Source organism: Sarcophilus harrisii, chromosome 3 (genome assembly GCF_902635505.1).
Source record: "Sarcophilus harrisii chromosome 3, mSarHar1.11, whole genome shotgun sequence".
NCBI classification, from domain to species: Eukaryota; Metazoa; Chordata; class Mammalia; order Dasyuromorphia; family Dasyuridae; genus Sarcophilus; species Sarcophilus harrisii.
In genome coordinates, this window is record NC_045428.1 from 575,747,069 (window position 1) to 575,768,931 (window position 21,863).

Below are 21,863 nucleotides of genomic sequence, written 5' to 3' on the forward strand. Positions count from 1 at the left end.
TTGTAATGGGAATCATATTGCTTGCCTTCTCAATGAGTAGTGAAGGGTCTAGGAGAAGAAAATTTGGAAGTCAATATAAAATTTTTAAATGAAAAAATTGTTTTTGCACAAATATCAATAGAACTAAAATTGAAAGCAGATGTTATTGGGATGAACATCTTTGAAGCAAGTATCTAAAATCTAAGATATATATGGAATTGATTCAAATGTATAAGAGCCACCATCCAATTATTAAATTGTCAAAATATATAAATGGGCAATTTCATAAGGAAGAAGTTCAAACTATCAACAGCTACATGAAAAATGCTCTAAATCACTAAAAGTTAAAGAAATAACTTGTAGCATTTTTACAGTATTTTAAGTTTTTGTAAAGCAAAATGATCAAATGAAATACTAGAATTTCATTTGATTCTCACAACTTTGGAAAGTTGTTGCTATCCATTCATTTCAGTTGTCCAAACTGAAATGAATGTGTCCAAAACTTCATGACCCCATTTGAAGTTTTATTGGCAGAGTTATTTGCTATTTCTTTCTCCAGTTCATTTTACAGATAAGGAAACTGAGGCATATAGGGTAAAGTGATTTGCCCAGCATCATAATGCTGGTAATCTGAGACTGGATTTGAACTCAGGTCTTCCTGACTACAGATTTGGTGCTCTATATCCTCTGCCCTATCTAGCTACCCTCCATGTGAGGTAGATAGTATTATTGTTATCTCCATTTTAAAGATGAGAAAAATGAGAGAATAAGAGATTGAGATGCTTGTCCATGTTCATACAATTAGTAAATCTTTAAAATGGATTTTGAATTCAGATTCTCCTGACTCTAGGTCAATTAGTCTATCTAAACCATTTTTTTGCTGCTAGAAATGCAAATTAAAACAACTCTAAAGTGGTTCTTCATACCAGTTTGAAGTTCAAAGTTAACCAAAAAGAAAAATGTCAAATTTTAGAGGGACTGTAGAAAAATAGGAACCCTATTTGAATCAACACTCTTGATGCAGCTGTGATTTGAGCTAGCTATTTTGGGAAGCAATTTGGACCTATGTTGAAAAAGTCTTTTAAATGTGTATATTCTTTGATTCAGGACTGTGCCTGTACTCACTGAAGCATTAAAAAAAATGCACTGAAGAGAAGAGAAGAATATTAAAAAAGAAACATAGATGATCACAATTTTTAAAGTAAAATGGTGAATTTATTACATACCTTCAAGTAAAAATAAGTTATATGTAATAGAGATTCATAAATTCATCAACAGTCAGCTTTTTCTGTTCTACTTTATATATTGAAATGCTGGGTATTTATTTTCTTTTGGAGTTTAAGTATTGAATTAAATTTTTTTTTTTCAAAATTTCTGCACAGACAGAATAAAGGAGAAAAAATTTATAGTAACTATGGTGTTCAACTGGAGTGTCTTAGCAAGGACACCTTTAACCAAAAAAAAAAAAAAAAAAAAAAAAGAATCAGGAGGATTTCTTTTGGATTGGTAAATTGATGAAAGTTAGGGGAGAGAATATGAGGAGTTTGGAACAACTAAGGAAAGTTAAAATTCTGGCCTAGTTTGGCCTAGGTCAACAGATAGAGAGGGTATACAAAGTCTGACCAGAAGCAGCCCACATGCTTGGCAAGGAGAGGTTCCTGCAGTGACCCCTACTGGGGCACTGTGAAAGCAATGCAGGCACTTGGCAAATTTTAGACTAGAAATTGGGTGAGAGATTCAGGAAGAACAGGGAAAATGTGAGAATATAAGTCACATGTATTTAAGCAGCACATTCACATTTTACTTTTTGTACATTCTGAATAGCATAGTTTAGCAAGCTCAAGCTTCTCTGTGTGAAGGGTAGGAATAGCATGTGTCTTTGGAGTTTGTTCTGTGTATGTGTGGTATCATGATTTATCAAAATCATATAGCCAAAGCATTACCTATGAAATCCCAAATCTGCCATTGTTTATGAATGATAGAACCAAGGCTCAGATGTGTCAGTTGTCAAGTCTCTGCCAGTTCACAGTACAGCAATGACTAGGGTCAAGACTCTCTGATAATGGGCTTAGAGATATTGTTACAACTCCACACTGGCCAGTGTTCATTCATGTGAAGCTTCTATTCTGTTAGATCTTCAGAGTATCTAATCACCATCTAATCCAAACTCTTATTTATAGAGTGAGAAAACCAATTTCCAGGGAACATAAAATCTTGCCCAGAGTCAAACAACTAGCTATTCAGTAACAAACCCAGGTCCTTTCCACCACACTGAATTAAAAATAAATAAATAAATAAAAGATTAAGTCCCTATTATGTACTAAGTGCAAAGGATGCACATTGTTGTTGCCCTTCATTTTTGAAGAGGACCAAAATGATATCACTATGTTGGACACAATGTGTCCAACTGTGGCTGATCAGACCAAAGCAAGCTCAGAATGCTCTGCCATAGGTTGGACACAAGTCCATATAACATTGGGGGGGGGGGGGGGGTAGCTTCTCTAATTTTGTATATTTCAAGTTTCCTTTAAGCTAATTCAATTCTGTTTTGCTCATAGAGCCCAGCACCTTCTCTGTTCAAGGCACACCATTCTGGGTGGTCCTGTGGCAGTATCTCCCATGTCACGTACAATTGATTCTGAAATTGAGATCTTGAGAGTGTCATTGTATCTCTTTTTCTGACTACTTTGTCTTTAACTCTTATTCTTTTGGTTTTACTACTTTACTTAGCAGCAGTACATGTAAATTTCTCCAGGCCTCTCTGAAATCATCCTGCTGATTGTTGTGGAATATTATTTTCTATAAGAAACATTCTTATATCATAACATCACGTTCATACACCATAACTTATTTGGCCATTCTCCAACTGATGGGCAGCCACTCAGTTTCCAGTTCTCTGCCATTATAAAAAGAGCTGCCACAAACATTTTTGCACATGTGGGTCCCTTTCCCCTCTTTTATGATCTGGAAGCTGCTAGTCTTCAATGGAATAAGGAAATAGATCAGCAAAACCATCAGATGAAAGTTCATTCAGTAAGATTTGGAGAAATAAGTTCTTGTAATTAGCAACTCCTTAGTAAGGGTCATACTGAAGTAGCTATTTTTCATCTGATGATGGAAATAAAAATGTATATTGTCTTTATGAGCATGTCATGCCTCAATATAGGATAAATGTTGAGAACTTTTCAAAACAAGTCAATCCTGATGATTCACACAGGAACACTCCTGGTGATTCACATAGGGCGCAAATTATATTGAAATTAGAAACCTAGAAAATATTACTAAAGATTGTGATGTATTGGGCATGAGACTGAACACCACAAAGAATGCAACTCGCATCATCTTCTTTACTTCCTACAAATGGCAGGAGATGCAGGGGAAAAAACATGATTAGGAATGTAAAAGAATGTTGAGAAGATATGAGAGAATTACGATTTTCAAAATTTGAATATGTATTAGAATGGCATTCTCCTCTCTAGAGGTGATCACAAAAGGCAAAATAGATAATTTCAGTTACATGAACAAAATCTGTGTAGCCAAGAGAGCAAAGTGTTCATTGGAGGGGGAAAATCGATCAGACATCTCTGATAAAAGTTCACTTATCCAAGATACACAGGTAATTGTGTAGTCATACACACATGTGGCTTCAGAAAGATGGAAAACTATTCTAAAGAAAATTGTTCCATATTCCTAACAAATGAGAATTCAAATCAAAATTACTCTAATGTTTCACATTATCCCTAAAAAATTGATAAAGATAGAAATAGTTAGAAATGGAAAATAGCCATATTACACACTATTGGGGGAGCTTTGCATTGACCCAACTATTCAGAAAAGAAATTTGTAAGACAAGGATTCTGGGACTGAAGAGTAGTAAAAGACTTCCAGAAATTCACAGGAGACAAAAGAAAGATGCTATATATGGTGTCATATGTCTTACACACAAATGGGTGCACTTTATTTATTTAGAAATCCTAGCACAAAGAAGCTAATTTGACATGATAAAAGTCCCTGAGACCTGTAAATATAGAATCCAGGGTTGTTAAGACAGGGCTTTGAAAGGTTATCATTAGAAGGTGCTTGTGGGGTGGCACCCTATATTAAGAATACATGCTCTTGAGGAAAACCAGAAACTGAGGGTGAGGAGGGAGATGAAAGCATACTAGAAAGTGTTTGGTAACCATTAGGGGGTCAGAAGCAAGTAATAGCATCATCAAAGTATATGCAACAGACTATCTGTAGGAAAGAGGAAATAGAGTTCAGAAAAGAGACAATATATCTGGCCAATCTATAATGGAAGATTTCATTTATCTGTATGTTTGTGGGAACTATCTCCCTGCCAAAAGAAGAACAGCAACACTTTCTTCATTTGCCTTAGTAATAATTTAGTCTTTCAAAGGTTTAAAAAAAAAAAAAAAAAGCTACGAGGAGAACATCTGTTCATATCCTATTTAGCAATAGCTTTGCTGTTGTTGAAATAATAGAAAGTGTGGGGGTCCCTACTATAGAATTTGTGATGAAGAAAAGATTGGCATATTCTGACATGGGATTAAGATTTTGGAAGAGTGGATTTCAAATGCTTTGGAATATAAATAATTATGATCTTATGGCCTAAAATTCTACAGAGGAAAATCAGCCTACAACAGGTATGAAACTCTCAAGAATAAAATTCTGAAGACACAAATAGAAATAGTTCTTATGAGAAGGGAATAAAGTAGTTTTCCAAACAGACCAATATCAACCACTGTATAAAACTCATTCAATCTCTTAAACATATGTCTAAAAGATGAATGGAAGGACAAGTAATAGAGAATGAAAATAAAAGAGTGACATGATCTTATTAAAATAATGCCAGCAATACTAAATCTGGTATGAGCTCAGCTTGGAATACAAAACCCAGAGCTAAAAGGGCTTTTTATGCATCTTTGGGGTAGCAAAGGATTTACAGGACAGGTAAAGCTACTCTTTGAAGGAGATACAAAAATAATAATGAACAGTGGAGAGAAGGGACAGTGACTCCACTTTCTGGCAAAAAGAATGAAGTATCCCTGTGCAAAAGAAGTGGTAGAAGTGAAATGTTATTGTTATTACTTGTCCTTTGTTCTGGTAGAGAACCATGACAAAAGAGTGGTGATTTAAGTGCAAGTAATTTGGATTTAAGTTGGGTTAGTGTGTGCAAAGTCACCTGCCTCCCTTCGCCATCTGGGTCCAGATTTGGCCAGCGTAAATACTGCACTCATTCTACCACTCAAGGTGGCTTCCAGTTTTGAATACTAAAAAAAACTGTCTTATCTATTTCGATCCATTGTGAACAAATGGTTCCTTATGGTTCTGCTGAGTCCCTAATGGCAGAATGAGGAGCAAATGAGTGGTTTTTGCTGAGAGGTATATTTTTGTTCAAAGAGAGAAAAAGTTCCTTTAGGAACCTGGTCATATGATGCACAATGGTTGCTTTATATAATCTTCTGCAACCTAAAAATCTCAGAAAAATGAATTATGTGCCATTTATAGTGTAACTCGGAATAGATAAAAGACCCCCCCCAAAAAAAAAAAACAAACCCAAAATACCTCAAAACCAAAATATACTCATGAAATAAATAAATCTTCATCATAAGATTTACATACTTGGAGCTCTTATTCAGTGTCCTTATAGCCTTTACCCACTAGATGCACCAGGTGGAGAAGGGACACACAAACTTGTAATTTAGTAGTTTTCTGACCAATCCATTTCCTGAAAATAAGCAAGTGTCTTTGAAACAAAGAAAGAACCATTGGATAGAAGAGTCAAGAAGACATAAATCTAAAAACAGCAGAGGTCTCTAGAAAGGATAACAGGGTCCAGCAAGAACCAGCTAGATGAGAAAAAAGCAAAACAAAGCACTAGAACTTTAGGGGAAAGGGACAGGAAACTCAACTGGAAACTGCCTTCTTTTCTTAGAAATTATTCTGACCAGGTTACTAATACCCATAGAAATCCTTGTTTTCTTTCTCTCTCTCCCTTCCACCCCCCCAATTAAGAAGCATTTGTTTTCTGGAATTCTTATTTCTTCCATCCCATTTGAGAAGGGGGAAAAAATGCACTTGCATTTTCCTTCTGCAAAAATGTGCATTACATCTTCCATAGCAATGTAAATTCCATGTAAATCCAGGAGAAAAGTAGATTGTTTTTTATCTCTTCTGGAATCATGGTTGATGATTGTACTGAAAAGAGTTTGCAAGTTTTTAAATCTTCAGAGTTGTTCCTCATTGCAGTCATTGTTAGTATAAAGTTCACTTTGCATCAATTCATATATATCTTTCACGTTTCTCTGATATCATCCCTTTTGTTTTTTCTTAAGAGCATAATAGTATTAAATTATGTTAACATACTGTAATATGTTCAACTATAACCTAATTGATAGACAACCCTGAGTTTTTATGTCTTTGCCACCACCAAAAGAACTGCTATAAATATTTACATTTTATATAACAAAAAGTATTCATTGTATTATTTCCCTATCCATAGTTTTCCAAGAGTTATTTCCTTATTCTCTTCTCCAATTTATGATATGAACTTTATATTGAAATCATGTATATAATTGGAGCTTATATTGATGGGCTTAATATTGCATTGTTTAATCTATGGTAGTTGCCTCTTTCCTTGCAGTCCTTGTGAAATTTGTCATTTTCCATTTTGGTTAACTTAAAGAGAAGACTAAAAAGCCCAATCTTGGAGAATCTATGAAGCTGTAAAGTTGGTTAAGGAGTGGTGCTATCAAAGAGCAAGGAGTGAAACCAGAGGAACGTGCCTTGGATCATAAGAACTTGGAAGATTTCCAGTCTTCCAAAAGAACAATATCTCATCTTACACAATGTCAGTTAAGCCAATAAGGAGAAGTATAAAGGAAGAAGAATGAAAAAGTAAAACCAAACGAAGTTAATATGTAAATAGTGCCATATCATTACTCTAAAGAACAGGACTTACTAAAAAAATTTTTTTCTATTGTCCTGTTCCTTTTACCATCTGTTGAAGCCTACAGACTGCTTTTCCGAATAATGTTTTTAAAATACATAAAGTCAAATAATAAAGTTTCAAAGGAAAATAATTATGTTACCAAAATACATTTTTTTAAAAGTTCACAAATTCCAAGTTAAGAATCCTCTTTATGAAGCTAAAAAAATAACAACAGTTCATCTTCAATTAGAAAAGATCACGCAACTTAATTGAAATACTGAAAGAGGGAAAGAATGATGCTAAGAAGTATCATGTATCATGTAACTATACTGCAAAGCAGTAATCAAAACATTATGATACTGGTTAGGAAATAGGTCATGTAGCATAATAATTTTGTTATACTACATACAGAGCCAAATGAACAGAGTATAGAATGTTTGGTAAACCCAAAAACCTCAAATCCTTGAATAAAACGTGATTAGACAATAATTGTTGAGAAAATTGAAAAGTGTACTGGCAAAAATTAGATATTGCCATAGAGCACAGAGCATTGGGCCTACAGTCAGAAAGACCTGAGTTCAGATGTGACAGCAGCAAAGCACCTCAGTATCTTTGCTTAGAAAACCTCACATGGGTTCATCCATATGCCAAGGTAAGCTCCAAATAGAAATATGACTTAGATATGGGTGATTACTTAAGTAGAAAAATAAGGAAGCAATCACTTTTTATCACGACGTTGAGAAAGAGTTCAGAACCAAACAAGAAGTGAAGAAAAATGCAAAGTAAAGACTGTAAATGACTCTGAAGTTCTACTTCATCCCAATCAGATTGGCAAAGTTGGCTAAAAATAAAAATGACAGACATTGGTGGGACAGATGCAAAACAAACCGATTTTTGCACTGTTGGTGCATCTGTGAATTGATTAAGAATTCAGTAAAGAAGTTTTGAACTATGCCCAAACTCTGTACCATTTGTATACCTAGCAATGCTACTATCAGACCTAATAAGAGTAGATATAAAAGAAAAAAAAAAAAAAACTCACATGTAAACTGCCCTCTCCCCCAGATCAGTTATAGCAGCTTTTTGTGGTGTCACAAATCAGAAAACTAAAGAAATGTTCATCACTTTGGAATTGGCTAAATAAATTATGCTATATGAATATAATTCATTCTTAATGTGCTATAGCTAGAGTGGGGTTTTCTTTTAGAGAAACCTTGGAAGATGCATAAAGTGTTAGCATAGATTGAGAAGAATTGACAGAACAGTTTATTCAATAATCACAACAATTATAAAGGCAAACCACTGAAAGGCCCAAGAACTTCTCATCATTGAAATGTGAGTCCCAAGGACCTGTGATGAATCATGCTGGCTCTTTACTGACAGAAAGAAAAGATTAGAAATGAGGGTCAAATGAGATATGAGTTTATATTAGTCGCTGTACAGGACACTTTTGAGGAAATACAAATACCTATTTATACTAAAATTGCAACAAATTGTAGGCATGGGATGTCTATTTTAATTTTTTTTAAAAGTCTAAAACCAAAAGTAATATTATTTACAGTGTGGAAACACTATATAAGCTTTTCATTTGAACAGAGGAGTAAAATAAGTATGTCCCTTAACCTCACTGTTACTTGGTGTAATTTTTTAAATGTTAGGCATAGCAGTAAGATGAAAATAAATCTAATAATAAAAAAGGTATAAACATGAGCCTCAAAGACTCCAAATTATGCTTATTTTTTTTTTTTACAACATCGCTACTTACTTAGAAAACCTAAGGATTCTCTGAGAGAATCAATTAAAAAAATTTTATTTACAAATACTGTATTATAGTTTTAAAAAATCCAGAAAAATTATCAAACAAGATACAAGAGCAAATAATAGGAAAATTATGTTCAAAAAGAGGAAGTCAGAGAGCATTTTTGAGTACCTGTTATGTGGCAAGGCCTTATTCTAGGCATTAGGATTCCAAGAAAGATAAATGTCAATCCCTGTTCTCAAGGATCTCACTTCTAGTGGAGGAGACAGAAACAAATATACACAGTTCAATCTGCAATTCGAGAAACATTTAGTAAGAGCCTACCATGTGCTGAGCACTGTGTTAAATTCTAGAGAATACAAATAAGAAAATGAATCTCTGATCAAAGGAGCTTACAGTCTAATGGGAAAGGTAACACATACAAAAAAGTAAATTGAAGAGCTAGGATAACTTGACTTTTATGAAAATATTTTGCATAATTTCACATGTAGTTTTTTAATTGTGAGTGGGGATAAAGCAGAGAATCTAGAACTCAAAAATTTCAGAAACAAATGTAATTTTTTTTTGTTCTGATTATAACTGGGGGAGAACATATTAAATAAATAAAAGAATAGAAAAGTTAGGAGAAGGAGAGGAAGAATCAGCATCCCACTTGGACTCTGCCTCTCCAATGACAGATGAATAGAATTTTTCTTAGTGGTTCCAGAAGCATAGCCTGAATGAAGGCAAAAGAAGGAAAAGTGGCAAGACACTATGATTTAGTTCAACGTCAGTCAGTTGATAGCACAATGCCTGGTGCATAATAGACAATTAAGTACTAAGGATATAAAAAAGTGAAACAATAGTTCCTATCTTCAAAGAACTCATAGTCCAAAGAGGAAAGACAATATGCAAATAATTAAGCATAAAGTAATCAATACACTTAGAATAAGTTGAAGATATTATCAGAAGGCACTAAGATAAAGAAGGACTTGAAAATTCTTCTTGAAAAAGATGAGACTTTAGCTGAGACTTGAAGGAAGCCAAAATTGAAGGCAAATTTGAAGAACAGTTCTAGGTATGGGCAACAATCAGTGAAAATGCCAGGAGTGGGGAGATTGCATGTCATACATGAAGAACAGCAAGTACATCAGTGTCTAAATCACAAGAATATCTGGAGGCCATTATAAGACCAGAAAAGTCATAATGGCCCATATTATAAAGGGCTTTGAAATCTGAAGTAAGGATTTTTGATCTTGGAGGCATCTAGAGATGCCATAGAATTTGCTGACTAGGGCAATGATATGGTTATACCTGTGTTCTAGGACAATCCATTTGACTTTCACAATGATGCCTGAGTTGGATTGGGGAAGATTTTAGAGGCAGGACTTGCCATTGACTAGAATTATTATGTAATCTTATATAATGTTCAGATAAGAGAACTAAGAAGTAGTGATTCAGAAGACTCAAGAGATGAGTATAACCCAGAGTAGAATGTGATCCATAGTGTCAAAGGCTGCAGAAAGATAAAAGGAGATGAGTGAAAAAAGACCATTGAATTTAGCAGTAAAGAAACTGCTGGTGACTTTGGAGAGCTTGGTTTTGGTTGAATGATGAGGTCAGAAGCCACCCTGCAGAAAGTTAAGGGAGTTAAAGACAAGGAATTGGAATTACCTATTGGAGAGGTCCTTCTCAGTGTGTTTAACCACAAAAGGAAAGATAGACTGATGGCTAGTGGAGATGGAGAGATTAAGTGAAGGGAGTTTGAGGATGGTAGACACAGGAGCATGCTTGTAGACATTTTTTTTTTTTTTATAGTAACTTTTTATTGACAGAATCCATGCCAGGGTAATTTTTTTTTACAACATTATCCCTTGCACTCACTTCTGTTCCGATTTTTCCCTCCCACCCTCCACCCCCTCCCCTAGATGGCAAGCAGTCCTATATATGTTGAATATGTCCTAGTATATCCTAGATACAATGTATGTGTGCAGATCCAAACAGTTTTCTTGTTGCACAGAGAGAATTGGATTCAGAAGGTAGAAATAACCCGGGAAGAAAAACAAAAATGCAAACAGTTTACATCCATTTCCCAGTGTTTTTTTCTTTGGGTGTAGCTGCTTCTGTCCATTGATCAGTTGAAACTGAATTAGGTCTCTTTGTCAAAGAAATCCACTTCCATCAGATTACATCTTCATATAGTATCGTTGTTGACGTATATAATGATCTCTTGGTTCTGCTCATTTCACTTAGCATCAGTTCATGTAATTCTCTCCAAGCTTCTCTGTATTCATCTTGCTGGTCATTTCTTACAGAACAATAATATTCCATAGCATTCATATACCACAATTTACCCAACCATTCTCCAATTGATGGGCATCCACTCAGTTTTCCAGCTTCTAGCCACTACAAACAGGGCTGCCACAAACATTTTGGCACATACTGGTCCCTTTCCCTTCTTTAGTATCTCCTTGGGGTATAAGGCTTGTAGACATTAGGGAAGCAGCCAGGAGACAGAAAACAGTACATAATAAAGTCAAGTTTATAGAGGAACATTCAGCTGGAGAAGATGGCTCAGCATCACTTGTGCATATAGACAAGTTGGCCTCTGCAAGGAGGAAGGTCACTTCTCCATGAGAGACAGTAAAGGAAGAAACACTTGCAGAAGGCATCTTAAGGGGTGTTGTCTTTCAGTCGTATCCAACTTTTGGGTCCCCATGAACACCGGTGCTGTCGGTGGGGCTTTCCTGGTACTTTTCCTTCTCTAGTGGATTGATGCAGAGATTAAATGACTAACCTCAGGTGTGAGGCTGGATTTGAACTTTTCCTGACTCCAAGCATAGTAAGCATTAGTAACTAATAGCATTTTTTTCAGTGCCTACTATCTGCCAAGGAGACAATTAGATGGCACGGTGGAAAAACTACTGAGTCTAAAGTCAAGATCTTCCTGAGTTCACATCTGACCTCAGACACTTTACTAGCTATGTAACCCTGGGCAAGTCACTTAACCCTGTCTGCCTCAGTTTCCTCATAAATGTAAATGAGCTGGAGAAGGAACTGGCAAATCATTCTAGTATCTTTACCAAGAAAACCCATTTAAAAACCACAGGCCAAGAATTGTGCAAAATGCTGAGAATTCAGATAAAAGAGAGTAGACAGTTCCTGACCTCAAGGAGCTTACAATCTATTGGGGAAGATAAAACACAAAAGGAAACTGAAAATGGAGTAGGGAGGGGGAGGTACTAGACATGAAGGCATAGTATAGAAGTCAGAGAAGTCTCGAAATTAGTGCAGTGGCATGAAAAATGAGATATCTGAACTGAGCCCTCACCTAAAAAAGAGGTTTGGAGTTCAAGTCCCCATCTTCCTCTCTGAGAGGCTGAAGTGGAATACTGAAGCTGATGAGAATTATCCCAATAATGGGCTTCCTGGGTAGAGAAGTCCCAAAGTAGGGTAGTCAGGTAAGAAATGATGTGCCATCAGAAACAGGGAAGAAGAAGGAGCTCTTGGAAAATGGTTTCATTTTATTCAGTAAAAGATATGTGTGATCAATTAGAAATAATATTGATAAAAAAATAGGTATAAAACAGTGGAAAGAATACTAGATTAGAGGGTCAAAGAATTCAATTTTAATCCTTACCCCTTAATCCTCAATCAATTAATCAAAAGTTGATTGATTCATGACTGAATTGAAGGGCTTTTTCTGTTTCCTACATGCCCTAATTTTACACAAAATGAGAGAAATGAGAATTCCTATTCATTCTGTATACAGTCTGTATATATTTGTTGTGTTACCTATTAGATTGTGATCACTTGGAGGGCAGGGTCTAGCTAGCCTTTGCCTCTTTTTGTACCCCCAGCACTTTGTGCAGTGTCTAGCTAAAAACATTTTATTGATTTATTTGATTGTATGATCTTGGACAAGAAATTTAAATTTTCAATGCCTTAGTTTCCTTATATTTAAAAGGGAGATAAAATATCTCCAATCACAGATATTTCTTGTGAGGATTAAATGAGATTACAAATAGAAGGTACTTTATCAAATTTAAAGACCTATGCAAATATCAACTATGACTTTTGATATTATGTTGGGTCATATATAGTTTCAAATGCTAAGATAGATTGAGCTTTATTCTGTAGTTTTTAGGGAGCAATCAGAATGAGGGGAGGGATTTTGTGTTTTGAAGGGAGAGTTTAACTTGATGAAATTGATTTTTTTCATACATTTTATTTTGATGCAAGATTTTTTTTTTTTTTTTGAAAAACAACCAAATATTTCCTCAGAGTCTATTTCCCTGAAAATAATTAGGCAAAACAATCAATAGCTTGATTATTACTGATAAATGGAATTTTCCCTTTGTTTTATCAACTATTAAGAGAAAAGGATATGTATTTTTAACTTTGAAAGTATATCACTGATTTCATCTATTGTATTCAACTGGAGTTCTGGCTTTTTTTTTTTTAAGTGTTGTCTTTAATTGTACTATATTTTTTGTGGATATTTTTATGGCTGTTATTTACTCTCTGTTTTTTCATATAAGGCTACTTCTTTCTATGTTTACCTGAAGTCTTCATAATCATAATTCTTTGTAGTATACTAATATTTCATTATATTCATATTCTAAAGTTTGTTCATCCATTCCCTTCCTTGGGCACCCTGTGTTTTCATCTTTTACCATAAATAATTAACACATTTCTCCAAAATACATCACAATCTGAATAATTGTGTATAATTCCTTTCTGGGGGAAGTATGATCAGATAGAAATGTTGAAATCAGAGCACTTAGGTTCAAGACTTGCCTTTTGTCACTTACTACCTGTGTTACCTTGTATTCTGACTATTGCTACCCATCATTTACATATGTATGTACATGTGTAAATGTAAATAGGTGGTATAGTGGGTAGAGTATTGGACCTGGAGTCAGAAAGACATCTTCCCGAGTTCAAATCTGGCCTCAGACATTTACTAGTTGTGTGACTTTGGACAAGTCACTTAATTCTGTTTGCTTCAGTTTCCTCTTCTGTAAAATGAGCTGGAGAAGCAAATCACTCCAGAATCTTTGTCAAGAAAAGTCCAAATGGGTTCACAAAGAGTTGGGCATGACTGAAAATGATACACACATATGTGTATGTCCTGTCTCCTCCACTGACTTCAGTTTTCTTGTAAAGTGAGGACTTATGTCCTATAAAGTTGTTGCTGTTTAGAGGGCATGAAAAAATTAATAACTTTGTTTGCATAATTCCAAATTTTTTCTAGGATAATTGAAACTCATCCAGCAGTGAATTAGAAAATGCCTGTTTTCTCACAATCCCTTTATCATTGAATTTTGCATCATTTGCCATTTTTGCTAACTTAATGGGTATTGATGATGATACTTTATAGAATTTGTATGGTTGCTTATTAATGATTTTGAAATTTTTTTCTGATAACTGTACATTGAAGTTCTTTAAAAATTTTTTTTGATGTCCTTTAATCACTTATCTGTCAGACATTGGTTTATAATCTTATGGATTATTATAGATTTCTCCTCAATTTCCTATAGATTCTGGATGTCATATATTAAAGAACCTGAATTGTTGAACTGAAAAGCAAGGCATGATTTGGAGAAACATTTTAGAAGAAAAATAGGCAGGAGTTTGTGACTGTTTTTATTCTGGAAATAAAAATAGAGAATGACCAGGGAGGAATTATAGATGAGTGTGAATTTGAATTCTGGTTTCCTGGAGGATTATATATCTTATTAAAACACAAACTATGTTTATGGTGAGTTTTTTAAGGTCATTTTTTTTTATCCCACACAAGGCTAAACACACAATTATCATTCAATTTAACCTTTATGATTTCAGAAGAGTCAGTTTTATTGACAGGGTTTGAATTGCCTTAAAAAACTAGCTTTAACCCTCTTCTCTCAGATTTTGCTCCCTTTCATAATTTTCCTTCAAATTTTGTCTGCAACTTTTTTATGTTCTCTGCTCAGGGTAGGTGCCCCACATTCTGTCCCTACTGAATATGAATTGTGTTGGAAGTGAAAGTAATTTCTACCCTGATTGGGAGTAGAATTTTGGATAATTGTGTTCTGAATTGGATCTGTTTCATAATCAAAGGCCAACCCTACTTTCTTAATTCTAGCCTGGCTTGGATCTGTGGGATCTTGAATGAAAAACAAATTAATGAGAAAACTTTAAGAACATTATGCTTATAAGGAATACAGATACAAAAGAAAGATATTTCCTGCCTTCCAGGATTTTTTGTTCTAATTAGAAACCCCACCTTGGTGGGAGTGGGGCCCCACCCCCAGGAGGGGGTAAGGGAGGGATTGAGGGATTGGTGTTTGGGCCTGGAAAGTAGCTGGAGTTGCTGAACAGAATGGTAGGCTTAATTAATTGACATATCATACCCAGCTGAGTAGGTCATGTTATCTCCTTAATAGGTTCCAAAACATGAGATGTAAAGTGATCACAGGGTGGGGGGAGGACCGGGGTGAGGAAGGTGTTCTAGGGGAGTTTTAGAGTCAATCTGGTGGGGTTGGGGGAGAGGGCAGAAGCTTAGAATTTTAAAAGTGCTAGGGATATAAAAGGGGTTGGGGGGAATGGGTTGAAAAAGTCCTTGCTTTCAAAGAACTTAACATCTCATTGGAGAAATGCAAGTATGTACATGGCTAAGTAAATACAAATTACATGCAAAGTTAGTTCCCAACCGAGGAGATTGGGAAAGAATTCTTCCAGACTTAGGAAACCATGGTTGCAGTTGATTAGAGATGGTTTTCTTGTCCATCAGATGGGACATACCCTAGTATTGTTTTCCTCTAGTCTCATATTATTCGCTGGGAGGCAATCTTTCAATCTTTTCGCTTCCTCTTTTAGGGAAATGTCCTTACTTAAAAGGGTAAATGGAGGCCCATCACAAATTAGGATGATCCTTTTTCAAAGCATTCTGTGAGGGATACCCCACCCTCACCCCATAAGAGTAAAGTTGGCCTGAAGTGTCCGAGTTCAGAAAAGAACTGGCCTCCATCCCAGTGCCACATTCCCTGGTGACTAACCTTGACTCCCTGTTTCTTGCAGTGTTTCCCCAGGGGAGCTGCAGCCAGGGTTAGCTTTCCCCTCTGGTGGTGAATCGGATTAGGATGGGGCCGGGGGATCCAGGCCACCTTTTGCAGGGAGCTGGTTGACTGTCTTGGAGCAGCCCAGCCCAGCCCAGCCCTGCCCAGCCCTGCCCAGCCGGGATCACATGCTAAGCAGCCGCTGCCGCCACCTCCAAGCTGCCTCCTCCTCCCCTTTCCTCCTCTTCCTCCCTCCCCTTTGTAGTGTCAGAGCCCCCAGTGACAAGCGGGTTTGGTTTGCCACCGCAGTGGCGGTGGCGGCGACGATTGCTCCCCGCCTCTGGAGACTTGTGTAGGGCACCTGGATGGGCTTACCTGTGGCTGGGGGTGGGGGGACTTGGAGGGAGGGGTATGGGGCCTTCCTTCTTCCCTCTTGCCTTCCATCCCTCCTTCTTTTTCTCCCTCCCTTTCTCCCTCCCTCTCTCCAGTTGCTGCCTGTAAAAGATGGGAAGCGCTCCGGGAGAGGTGCAGCCCCTGCTTGCCCCCTGCCTGCCCTGTACGGGCCCTCCGGCAACAGGGAGAGGACTGGGCTTCTCTGGGAATGGGGGGAAAGGGATGGGGTGCTCGAGGGCAGCCCCCAGGCCCTGCAGGGAGGCCCCGGAGCTGCCCCGGGGGCAGCTTCGCCAGGCGGAGTTCCTCTCCAGCTCTGGGGAACTCAGCTGGAGGAAAAAGTCCCGGGGCCCCGATCTGTGCCTCGGCTCTCCTGCTCCCTCTCCTTGGAAGAAGACCCCCCTCTCCTTGGGAAGCGGCTCGCTTCCGCCTTGCTTTGATGAAACGGGGAAAGCATTCCGGAGAGCAAAGCGTTGGGGAGAGCGTTTGTGTTTCAGACCCCACGGAGAGACTAGCGCCAGCCTGCGGGGCTCTGGTTGGCCCCTGCCTGGCCCTGGGCAGACTGATTGTAGGGAGCTGCAAATGCCCCAAGTTTCTTCCCAAAATGCTAGAGCCCAATGTAGTCTGTGGGCCATTGCTAGTGTTTGGGCGAAGGCTTTGCTGATCCTCCTTTGGTACTGGTTGGTCCCAGTCCCTGGAGGAGGGGGGAAGGGGGGAGACGGACAGACCCTGCTGTGACTGAGCTTCCCTTGCTAGCTGAAATCTTTATTCTTGGGGGGTGGGGGGGTACTAAGTAAAAGGATTTTTGCTTTGCTGACATCCTGTTTGCTTTTTTGTTGTTGTTTTTATTTTTATTTTTAATTTTTACATCCCATTTGTTCCCTTTAACGCAGAAACGCTTCATTAAGGGGCTCCGACAATACGGCAAGAACTTCTTTAGGATCCGAAAGGAGCTGCTTCCCAATAAGGAAACGGTGAGTACCGAGAGATTCTGGCGAGCTGAAGCTTGGGGGTGAGGGGGGGGGGGGGGGATTGATGAGCAGTGACGGTGTAGCAAGTTAGGGGATCCGTGCCTTGGGGCACTTGGGGAATTGCTCAGCCTGCCCGGAAGGGGGGAAGAGGGAGGTTCTCCATGTTGGGGTAGAGCTGGGGGTGGGGCTGAGCATACGGGGAGCAAGGGGAAGCCGGAGGAGGGGAGAAGGGGAGGAGGAGGGGAAGGATTGGCGCCCTGCGCTGTGCCTCTCCTCCCTGCCGTTCACCCTTGGATCGGACTAAGAAATTATTTCCTTTAAAAAGAAATTTTAACCCTGGACTGTGTTTAGAGTACGCCACTGGAAAAAGAGCTCTTGCTAACGTAATGATTCTCCTTTTAAAAAATCAACTTTTGATTTTATATTATGAGTCTAGATTGCAAGTGATTTAATAAAACGAATCAATACTTATATCCTTGAAGAAAATAAAGTTATTTTGTAATCATAAGAAATGGCCTTTGGGAAGGAGATGGCTGAGCGAGCATTGTGGAATTCAGATCTAATTTTTTTAAAAGTCGATGATGTAGGATAATTCATTTATATCGCCGTTTAAATTTAGTAATTAGCCAAAGCCTAAAACAAAACCAAACAAAATAGAATTAAAAGGAAGCTCGTAGTTAAATTATAAATATGTGTTCAATTCTGCTGGTTTTTCTATGAAATGCTGCCCTGGTTTGGGAGTTATTTTAACCCTTTAGCATCCTTGCCTGGAAATACTGTTCTTTCAATCAAATCATACCTTAGGATTTCACAAAATTGGGGATCAATTCATCTCCCATTCCTGCCGAACATTAAGGTAGAAGGACTCATTAGGGAATAAAAATGTTCTGTACTTTTTCAAAGTGCAGTTACATAAAGGAAATGCCAGGAGAAATCAAGCATTATTTTACACATCATTGCCTGCCCTCCCTCAAAGCTCGTGCAGGTGGTATCTTCTTATGGGTGAAAACCTTCCTATGCATCCAGGAAGGAGTGTGACACAGGGGCCTTTTGCTTGGAGCCACATTTTCTATATAATATGTCTATGTCAAAGTTACTATTGTATTTTAGTATGGTATGAGAATTTAGCCATGTGATGGTTGATTATTTTTTAATTTTTTATATAGGTTTTGATTTGTTTAATTTCATTTCTGTGGACATACGTAGCCTTTCTAGAGAGCAGGAAAGGACTTTAGGAATTATTTAGTTCAACTCCCTCATTGTATAGAATAGAAAAGTGAGGCTCAGAAAGTAATTTACCTAGTTTATCCAAATAATTAGTAGAGATAGGGCTCTTTTCTTTCTCCAACCTATTGCCTTATTATCAAAACAGTGACCTCACATAATGGCAATTTCAACAAAAGAATGTGGCTGTTTCATTGAAGTTCAAAGCATAGAAGTGTCTGTTTTGATAGTTGGTATTAATCAGGATAAATTAGGAAATCATGGAGTTTTAGTATTAAGAGAGGCCTGTGGAGAGAATATGGTTTATTACTTTTACAGATGAGCATCCTGAGACCTGGAGAGGTTAACAATTTTTAATTACAAAAGTATTTACTGACATATTCAAGAGCAGAACTCTCCTGATTCCCAGTCAAGAGCTCTTTTTCCCATGGCCAAATTATATATATATATATATACTCAGTATATTTTGTGTGTCTGAAAATGCTGAGAAAAGAATGTTCCAGAAGCACAGGGAAAAGGAAAGAACTAGTATTTTTGTAGTCCTGTGTACCAAGCCCCATTCTAAGCACTTTTTACAAATGTTCTCCCCTTTGATCTTCCAATCTTCTGAGAATAAAAGGTTTCTCATTATCCTCATTTTTCAGTTCAGGAAACCAAGGCAAACAAGTTGTTACTTGCCCAGAGTAACAAAGTTTGGTTTGAGGCCAAATTTGAACTTGAATTTTCTTCATTCCAAGCTGAATGCTATATCCTCCATTCCCACCTCTCTCTCATCACATATCTAGAAGAAATGACTGAAAGACTAGATTCAGAATCAAGTTTGTAACTTTAGCTCTTACTCTAGCACTGGTGATAGTTTACAAGCTCTGCACCTTTGAACAAGTCAACTTCTTTGTGCCTCAGTTTCTTTTTCTGTAAAATTGTAATGAAATACTTTTTCAAATGAAGTTTTAAAAGGTAACCTAAAGCATACTACTGTGCAGGCCAATGCCATTAATTTATTCCTTAAAATCTCATCAGAACTGTTGGACTTGGGCAGTTGTTAATGTGGAAAACAGCCTTTCTGGTAGTTCCAGCTTTTTGAAGTTTGAAATAATTTTATAATGAATGAATCAAAGCTTACACATTTGTGATTAGTGAATGTTAGGCCCTGATTCCTTGAGGTCCATGTTCTGCTGGAAGGAGCTTTGTATTAGGAGCTTAAACATTTAGTGCAAGTCTTCCTCCTTGCTTGATGACTCTAAATCAGGTCATCTAATCAGGCTGTGCCTTAGCTTCCTCAACTGCAAGATGGGCACATTCATTATTTGATAAAGTTAACAGTATTGTAAGGAGTTGTAACAGTTGTAAGGAGTAAGTAACTCCCCAGATCTCCCCAAGTTCTAAGTTCCTGGGTCTCTATATGTACTTTTGAGTGAATATCAGATCAGGCATTGTACATACTGGGGAACTCAGCTGGAGGAAAAGTCCCGGGGCCCTGATCTGCACCGCAGCTCTCCTGCTCCCTCTCCTTGGGAAGTGGCTCGCTTCCGCCTTGCTTTGATGAAATGTGGAAAGCATTTGGGAGAGCAAAGCGTTGGGGAGCTATTACTTATGAATTTTAATTTAGGGTATTGCAAAATTAGAAAAATGCAAACCCTATACAATATGATACAAGATATGTAGTATTAACTAAAATTTTAGTAACAAAATTAAACAACAATTTCAAGAGCTATTAATGTATCCATTGGAAGTTGGTGTTGTTATCTGTTTTGGTGTAAGTGGGATAATCTTTGACCTAGAAAAGTTTGCTTAATTTCACTTGGGATCATAGATTTAGAGCTGGAAAGGGGACTTTAAAGTCATGTAGTACAACATTTTACAATTGGAGGAACTGTGATATCCAGTCTAGTGACTTGACTTTATCTTAGGTCACAGGTATTAAGTTGTAGGACTGGAATTTAAATCTAATCCAAATTCAGGGCCTTTCTCTCTGTGCCATACTTCATCTTCAGGCTTTTGGCAGTCCCTAATCTTGCTGATGAATCACTTAACAAAGCTTTAGCTCTTTTCTTTTACTCCTCTAGTAACTGAGTGTGAATACATGTCAACAAGACTCATCACTGGAACTTCTCTTAATCTCATCATCTTCTTTATTAACCCAGAATTTGTTGATTTAAAAAAAAAAAAAAAAAACCTCTCTGTTGTCTACATCTTTCGACCATTCCAGCTTAGTTTTTCTCATAGTAGCAAGCAACCTGCTGTTTCCAAACTTTTCACCAGGATATGGTTGTTGAAAAAGAGAAGCAAAAATAAATTTGGAAAAGCTATTTTCACTAAAGGGAAGGGGGGTGGTGGGAGAGGCGATACAGAGAGAGAGAAATGGATGGATGAACAGATGGATGGAATTAATGGATGGAACTGGCATCTTAAAGGTCTTAGTGCAGTCTTGTTTCCAATAGCTTAAAACTGCACTAAGACTTTTGGAAGACTCTCTGTTGTATAATATTGCTAATACCTTACAGATATCCCTGTTACATGTAATCAGAAGCAGAATAATGTGGAGAGAGGGCTGTCCTTGGAGTCCTGCCTTTGGCAACTTCTGTCTGGATGACCCTGGCAGGTCATTTAACCTTTCAATGTCCCAAGCAACTTTCTTAAGTATTGAAGTTGCAAAATTGCTGATTGGCCTGGTTGGGTGAATATCTTTCTAAGGGCTCCCTCTATCAATGAAATCACAGGTCTGCACTCAAAAAACCCCTCTGTACATCTCTGCCTTAATTTGATGAGCAGTGTGGTAAACCATAAGCATCCTGGCCTCCAGGCACCATCTTTCTTTCTCTTTTATTTGTCAGTACATCCCAGCTAATCATTCACAGCCCACAAGAGGAAGGGCAAAGGTTATTTCTCTCCTGGTACAGAAGATGAAGGAAATTTGTAAGCAGCCAGCTTTGCTTATTTAAGAATTTGCTTATGAGTGAATTTCTTTTTGAAGATTACTTATTAAAAAGCACACTGCTTTTTCACACTAAATCTTCACTCTTGTAGACACTTAAAGTATTTCCCTTCTCTTTATTAGGATCACTAATCTCAATGATTTGAAGAATCAGAAGGGTATAAACAGACAACTGAAGAACCTGTTTTTTCAGATTGTTAGCAGATCCGTGTGCTATTCTTGTTCTTGGAAAGAACCATAGTACCTTTTGATATTTTTGTGGGTTCAGACATCTCCTTTGTGCAAGACAGATCAGATCCTGCCAAAAACTGGGAAATTACTTTGTTGCCCAGAGTGCCCGTTCTGGCATTTGTTACCCTCATGGGTGAAATATAGGAAATGGTGCTGGTCACAAAGACCAGGAGTCCTGGTCCTTCAGCCCAAGGTGTACATGAGGACTTGATGGTTCTTCAGGAATTATAGTAACATAAACAAAAACTCATCCTATGACTAGGACTGCATTCTGTCTCCTTTTCCTCACTCATCATTTACTGAGCATATCTCAAAATGTAGTACTTTACTTTGTTGAATGTTCCATTTTAGTTTTGTAAAAATCTCTTCTAGTCTTTCTCAAACACTAAAGAATATGATATGGCGAGAGATGCTAAGC

The 21,863-nt window shown here is 37.4% G+C and overlaps 1 protein-coding gene across 7 annotated transcripts in view; it reads left to right on the forward strand.

Moving 5' to 3' along the window:
• Window positions 1-21,863, forward strand: part of RERE (arginine-glutamic acid dipeptide repeats) — a 534,760-nt gene that overhangs the window by 441,831 nt on the left and 71,066 nt on the right. For all 7 annotated transcript variants that reach the window (XM_031962925.1, XM_031962929.1, XM_031962930.1 and 4 more), the window contains one exon: window positions 16,978-17,058. In XM_031962925.1, the coding sequence (XP_031818785.1) occupies window positions 16,978-17,058 (81 nt within the window). The remainder of the gene's footprint in view (window positions 1-16,977; window positions 17,059-21,863) is intronic.